Below are 7,130 nucleotides of genomic sequence, written 5' to 3'. Positions count from 1 at the left end.
ACGTAAAAAAGAATTACTGAGATAATGTTTATGAAAAAAAAATTGAACACATAAAAGATACGAGTAGACAGACAAATTAATGATTAAATTTTTTTTAATAAACATAAAATTTAGCTTCTAATATATTTTTATTTTGTCATTTTGATTTTGATTTTTTGGATTGTTTTGATTCTGAATTTTTAAAATTTGGTTAAATTGGTTGCCTTTTTATAAAAAAAATTAACTAAACTTTTAAAATTTTAATGGTATTGACGTGACAGCTCACATAATATTTTATGTATATTTTACTTCTAATATGAATAATTTTTTTAATTTTTATGAATTATATGTAAATTATCATGTTAATTGCCACATAAATGTTGTTAAAATTTTTATAGTTTAGCCAAAATTTCCATTAAAAAGTAAACAGACTAAATTTTAAGAGTTGAGAGCTAAAATAACAAAATAAAAAAAGAGAATAAAAACTAAAATGATAAAAAAAATAATGTTAAAAGTTAAATTTATCTTTTTTTTTTCGAATACAAATTCAACTATGACTAGTCTTAATTTTAATGAGTTATTTTTTAAAGTTAATGTTTTTTAATTTAAAATTTATTTTTTAACATTAATCTTATTATAGATTCTTATTATATCTGCTTTTTTTTGATATAATGGTTAGAATTAGGCATGACCCCTCCTAACCCTTAAATATGAAAATAATACGTTTCAACGCATTCGAACCCACATCCTTCTATACTAATAATAATGCCGATGCTAATCGAGTTAAGACTCAATCGGTAATTTTAAAATTATTTATTCTTGTTAATTTTATAACTTGATATAAATTTTTTTTATTATCTTTTTGTTTGAGGTAGATTATTTTATTTTATTTTCGTGTTGTATTATATTTGTTTCCATAATTTTAAAATTTTATGCCATATTGAATGTTTGTGCCGGTGCTCCATGTCCTATTTTATTCATATGCTGAAATTAAATTTTGATATTAGAAAATTAATAATAATTTAATTTAGATGTTCTTAACACAAAATTTTTTATTTTAATCCCTCAAACTTCATAATTTATCTATAATTTCAACATAAATTTAATCGAATTCTATTTTTTATTTAATATATAATTAATTTTAATTTTTCATAATATAATAAAATATTTATATTTAAAATAGTGAAAATAATTTAAAGTTCTTAAAAAATATTTTTTTAAAAATATTCATGAAAAATACCTTGAATTTTTGTCAAATAATATTAAAAACCATAAAACAACTTATTTTATCAAAATAAGTCTAAAAAATCAAAATAAATAATTAATATAAAAAAATCGAGAACCAAACTGAACCAAACCAAATTATGATGGATGATTCAAAAAATTTTAAAAACCCGACCGGACCAAAGCGATATTACCCCTACGAGTAGTACTATTTGAATTTAAAATAATTAAATTATTCGTTAGATATTCAAATCCATGCATATAAAAATATTTTTAAATAATTTTTTTGAAAAGTATGTTGCCGCCAAAAGTATAACCCTGTTTTTTTTAGAGAATCTCTTAATTATTCCAGAGCAACTAGAAATAGATTCTTTAACTAGAAAGAATTCAGTTTAGATTAGACCTGTCCATGGGCCGGGCGGGCCGTCGGGCTGGGTCGGGCCACCCGAAATATGGGAGGGTTCGGGTAAAAATATAGGCCTAAAATATGAGCTTGGGCAACAAACGAGCCCCGTTTAAAAAATGATCGGGCCTCGGGCACCACTTTTTTTACCCGAGCCCGGCCCGAATATAATAAATATATTTTTATTTTTTAATTTTTAATTTTAAAATACTTTTAAAATAATTTTTTTATTTTTTATTTTTAAAATAATTTTTTTAATGTTTATTAAAAAATGGGTCGGGCCGGGCCGGGTTCGGGCTTATGATATTTTCTCGGGCCGGGCATGGGCAAAATTTTAGGCCCATATTTCGGGCCGGGCCCGGGCCTAGGAGGCGGGCCAAAAAAATTTTAGGCCCATATTTCGGCCCGGCCCGAACTCGGCCCATGGACAGGTCTAGTTCAGATGTAGGATACCTATCTAGAAGTTTTAGTAACTCAATCATGTATGATGGAATCATCAAATATTTGACTTTTTGAACTCTATCTGTAACTCACTATAGGCTTGGGAAACAAAGAGAAAATGTATACAAAGAAGATCTCCAACAACAAGAATAAGGAAAATGATTGAATAGAGGAACTCTTGAACATTTGGCAATCTTAGATGTGTTGATATCAATGGTGACTCATTATTTCGATGAATCATTTCTTCGGACAAAAGAAAATTATGTAACACTTACTCGAAATTTCACTTATCAGATTCCATTGTAGAAGACACAATTTTTTCTAAAGAATTCGCCATGATATGTCTGATCCATGCATAATACCATGAAAAATGGATACAAATTTTTGACTGCTACTTAGTATCGACAACAGGTTTGAAAAAGTATCTAAAATTATCAAATTTAGATGTTTGTACCCTGTCGAAGTAAGGAACCATGACATATATGTTTGGAATAAATTCCGTTTTGAGAGAGTTGAAAAAACACTATCTCGTTGGAAGGTTCTATACATCCTCCCTTTCTCAACATATTTCTTTAGACAAATTAAGATTCTGTTTTTTTCGTTTTTTGGATGGTAAATATTTATCTGAGGATCAAACGCATGTTTAAATTGAAATTGAAATGCGTTGAAATCCGAATTTATTATCTATAATAATAAAGTAAATTCAAATATTCATTATTTAAATTCGAAATTGAAAATAATAATTAGAATAGCTTAATCAAAATATATTATTGAAAGTGGTAAGAAAAATTAAATAAATGTAAATATAATGGGCTTAGAGTGAACCCATTTTGATGTTATTTCACCCCAATAATATATAGGCCAATGCCCATGCTCAGTATATCATATCACATGATGCTAAGGTGTGGATCACCTCTATTGCTGGCCCTGAGGATGCTATCTTCATCCTCACCATCATCATCTTCTCTATTTTTCTCAAACCCTAAACTTTACCACCTTCCTTCCTCTCCTCAACCCTTGTTTGTTCTACCCTTCAACTCTCCTCTCTGTGGTTTTTGCGCTTCCTCTCACCCTCAGAGGATGACACTGTCCATGTGCTTCTCTGCCACCACGGCTGCTGATCCCATTCCCACTTCAGATCCGCACCCACCCCATTCACCCGACTCTCAATCACTCGTGGTTGTTTCCTTCTACAAGTTTGCTGATTTCCCAGACCATGCTGATTTGCGCAAGCCCTTGAAGCAACTCTGCCAGGACCTGGTACTCATTTCTTCACTCTCTATTCTTGTTCTTGTGCTTTACGGTTTATCTTTTGTAAGTATAAGTTGTTTTAGATAGCTTGAGGAATGTTGGTTGATATTTAGAGTTCTATTTCATGTTTTTACCTTGAATTCTGCTTTTAAAGCATGGGAATTTTCTTCTTTTAAATAAAAATTGTTTTTTTAATATATCGAAGCTCACTGCCACTTGGAGCATACAATTTTTAAAAAAAATATTTTCGCGCTTTTTGTTATGGAACTTAAATGCTAATACTTGTTCTTGGATTGAGGTGTATGAAACGTATTTAGCTGTTAATCTTATGCACCTTGTATACTCTTGGCATGGTGTTTTCGCATATTTTGCCATCTAGACATTTTATTTGTTCGTATTCCATGTAGTTCATGCGACTTAATGCCTTCATCCCATTCCTGCCTTACCAAGTTGATCCCATCAGTATGTTTCAGGTGGTATCATTCTAGCTCCTGAAGGGATTAATGGCAGCATTTGTGGTACACGAGAATCAGTGGAAAGAGTCCTTATGTTCATCCAAACCGATGACCGTCTAAAGGGGTTGAGGCAGATAGAGTCCCCGGTTAGTCCCGAGCAGGAAGCTATCCATCATGGACATTCTAGTAGCTCTCCTCTTGCAGCAGGTAAGGACGCACCCTTTCGATGGGACCATGTGCGAGTAAAGTTGAAGAAAGAGGTATTTTGTTTTGAAGCGTCACACCTTTTTGTTACGATTTGTGGTAAGTGAATATTTTATAACACTTTTTTTCTTCTGTTCATGTTTAAACAGATTGTTACTCTTGGAATGCCAGATGTATCACCGATTGAAAAGGTTGGAAAGTACGTTAGCCCAGGGGATTGGAATGCTTTAATCAGTGATCCAGATACTGTGAGTAAGCGAACTACGTTGCTGCTTTTGGTCACTACAATTGTGATTTCCTGATTCATTTTTCAGGATTTCACATATCATCATTTAGCGTTCAAAGTTCAATCCAGCTTTCATGATGCTTCTTTTTGTCTTCAAGCATTGCTCTTTCACATTAACATTCTAATTGGAAGGTTTATCCAATTGTTTAGAGACCTCACTAGCTTTCTTATTTTATTTACTTTCGAGTCAGCAAGTTCATGCTTAGCATGATGATGTGTTTATTCTGTTGTGGCATAGTGGAATAATATTCGTAGCATTTAAGAGTTTTTTTTTTCTTACAATGGAATTTGTTTATTAGTCCTTCCAGGAAAGATCATAATTTTATATTGATATTCACCTTTATTAAAAAGCAAGCATGTGAAACTAAGAAATGCACTTTGTATTCCTCTAGTACTTTGATTTTGGATGTTTATTGTTCCAAATTCTTAAGAATGATAAACTCAAATTTTGATTTTTTGTTCAGTACGAGTGTGCCTGTCATGAGTTTTCTGCTGTTACATTTCCTTTTGGTTTACTGCAAACTCATTTGAATTCAATATTAAGCCAATTAGCCGGTAAAGGCTTCAATAACTGGCATTCTTCTTTTTGAAAATTGGCAAAATAATAATAATGACTTGCTGTGCTATCAATACTTTCAGCTCAGCTTTGATTGGTTTAGATAAGTTGAGACATCTTAGTTTGAGACAGAATTTTTTTTTTTTTTTGAATAGTCTCATTACCCCCATTTTTATGACCTTTTAGAGGTTAGTGGAGCTGTGGAGGAATTTAACCTAATTTGATTATCTTGTTTCTTATTTACTTGTATTTTAGGTGGTAATTGACGTTCGCAATAACTATGAAACTAGAATTGGGATGTTCAAAGGAGCAGTTGATCCATGCACGACAGCATTCCGTGATTTCCCATCTTGGGTGGAGGAACAGTTCCAACCTGATGCTGCAAAAGTAGAGCATGCAGAAATGGAGAAGGAAGGATCAAATGAAAGCATCAATGAAGATGCAGAGATTTCAAAACCAAAAATGCCAAAGAGGGTTGCAATGTACTGCACAGGAGGTATTCGATGTGAGAAAGCGACAAGTTTTATGCTCAGCAAAGGTTTCGAGGAGGTGCTTTTCCTTCCGATCCTTCATAATATTGATTATTTTGGGGAATTGTTTTTGAATGACCATCTGTAGAAGTAAAGACCTCTTCTTAAATCTACATTCAACCAAAGATAACGTGCCATTCTTTGATCAGGTCTATCATCTGAAAGGTGGGATTTTGAAGTACCTAGAGGAAATCCCGAAAACGGAGAGCCTGTGGGAGGGCGAGTGCTTCGTGTTCGACAAGCGAGTTGCTGTCGAGCATGGTTTTATACAAGGAAATTTCAAGCTTTGCTATGGGTGTAAGCAGCCTGTTAGTGATGCAGACATGGAAGCACCAGAGTGGGAGTATGGGGTTTCATGTCCCTACTGTTACTCAACGAAGTCTGAAGAAGAGAAAGAAAGGGCAAGGGCACGACAGAGACAGTTCCGAGGCCTGGGGAATTATCGGCGGTCCTGATAAGGGTCGGAGACCAGCAGCCAAGGCAGATAGTATAAAGAGTGACCAAATCCAAACCAATGATTCAGCTTCAGCTTAGACTTAGCTGGTCGAAAAGAATTAACTATAAGAGGATGAACTACTTCCTTGATTTATTCGTTAGTTTGTGGTTGATTGGAAGATTATGTCCGCCATTTTTGTATGAAATGAATGCACATAGGTTTTGGAGGGGTTGTAAGGTTGAATTCATCTTCAGTTTAGTTTTTATCTTTGTCCCTGCCTTATGCCTCAGCATCATATTAATATTAGTCGGTTTACAACATAATCTAGTCTTAATCTAAGTTGTGTCATGCAATGCAGAAGGGGAATATTGAACAGAAGTTACTTATATATACAAGAGAATCATATTCTATAAAAGTTCCATAAGCTACTTTATATGCTTTTCAAGTTGCTACAAGTTAATACATTGAACAGAAGGGAAAAAGACATGTGGGGTGACATTATTTTCACTTTGTAGATTAGAGTCACTACAATTACATTAAAAAAGAACAAGGGAATCAAGAGTTTTGAGAGTGAGTAGGTTGGGTGCGTGCTTTGAGAGCCTGGAAAACCTTGGAACTCTTATCAAAGATCTGGGCTCTTCTATTGTAATCACTAGCTTCTCTTCCATGGTCTTCCCCTTGTATTGCTTCCCTTTCCAAACACTCCAACAACTCCACCATTCCCTTCCTTTCCTTGCATTTCTCTCTCAGCCTTCCCACTTTCACCCATTCTTCTTCGTCTTTAGCCTCCAGTTCTCTTTCTAACTCAGCCAAAAGCCCTGAATCCCAAGTAGCACACCTTGCTGCTACTGCATCACCATAACGCTGCTTTGGCTTAATATTTAAACCATGACCCTGCAAACCACTAAAACCTAATGGCATCCCCGAGTGACAGCAATGATGAGTTTGAGTTTGACATGGTTTTGGAAGCTGTTTGACTATCCTCTTAATGGGTAGAGATGAAGTAATAAAATTGTGTGTTGTTGCGTTGCAAAAAGATGCTGTTTCCATGTTGTTGAGAAGAGTAGTGTGAACTTGTTTTGTGTGGTTTGGTTTCAGGGTTGGAGCATCGAAGCGGTGGGTTTATATAGAGTTGGGGATGAAAATATGGCCGATCCCACCGCTCCACGTGTCAGGCACTGGTTCAGTGCATAGGAACCACGTGTCAAGAGATGGAAAGTGTTGGTCCTAGAAATGAAAAACAAAATCGTGGAAGCAAGGCAGGCTGTTCAAAGTCCAAAGTCCAAACCTCAAACTCCACGTCTTTGTCACTCTCATGGTCATGGATTGCGTATTTGCGTGCAATTTGTCCCAAGATTTTTCTCT

At 34.2% G+C, this 7,130-nt stretch overlaps 2 protein-coding genes across 2 annotated transcripts; one reads left to right on the top strand and one right to left on the bottom strand.

Annotated features, from left to right (window-relative positions):
- The first annotated feature begins 2,934 nt into the window (after positions 1-2,934).
- LOC107916262 (rhodanese-like domain-containing protein 7) lies at positions 2,935-6,008 on the top strand. Its single transcript, XM_016845427.2, is given in 6 exon segments — positions 2,935-3,307; positions 3,762-4,013; positions 4,107-4,205; positions 5,055-5,348; positions 5,479-5,754; positions 5,756-6,008. Coding segments are annotated over 6 exon segments (1,398 nt in total). The 5' UTR covers positions 2,935-2,938; the 3' UTR covers positions 5,864-6,008.
- A 162-nt stretch (positions 6,009-6,170) lies between these two features.
- Positions 6,171-6,879, bottom strand: LOC107916263 (uncharacterized). The gene has a single exon (XM_016845428.2). The coding sequence runs from the start codon at positions 6,813-6,815 to the stop codon at positions 6,321-6,323; it is 495 nt and encodes a 164-aa protein (XP_016700917.1). The 5' UTR covers positions 6,816-6,879; the 3' UTR covers positions 6,171-6,320.
- Positions 6,880-7,130: the final 251 nt, after the last annotated feature.

Source organism: Gossypium hirsutum, chromosome D10 (assembly GCF_007990345.1).
Source record: "Gossypium hirsutum isolate 1008001.06 chromosome D10, Gossypium_hirsutum_v2.1, whole genome shotgun sequence".
In the NCBI taxonomy this organism is placed as follows: domain Eukaryota; kingdom Viridiplantae; phylum Streptophyta; class Magnoliopsida; order Malvales; family Malvaceae; genus Gossypium; species Gossypium hirsutum.
The sequence above is the reverse complement of the archived record's forward strand: the minus strand, read 5'-3'. Positions and strand labels throughout refer to the sequence as shown.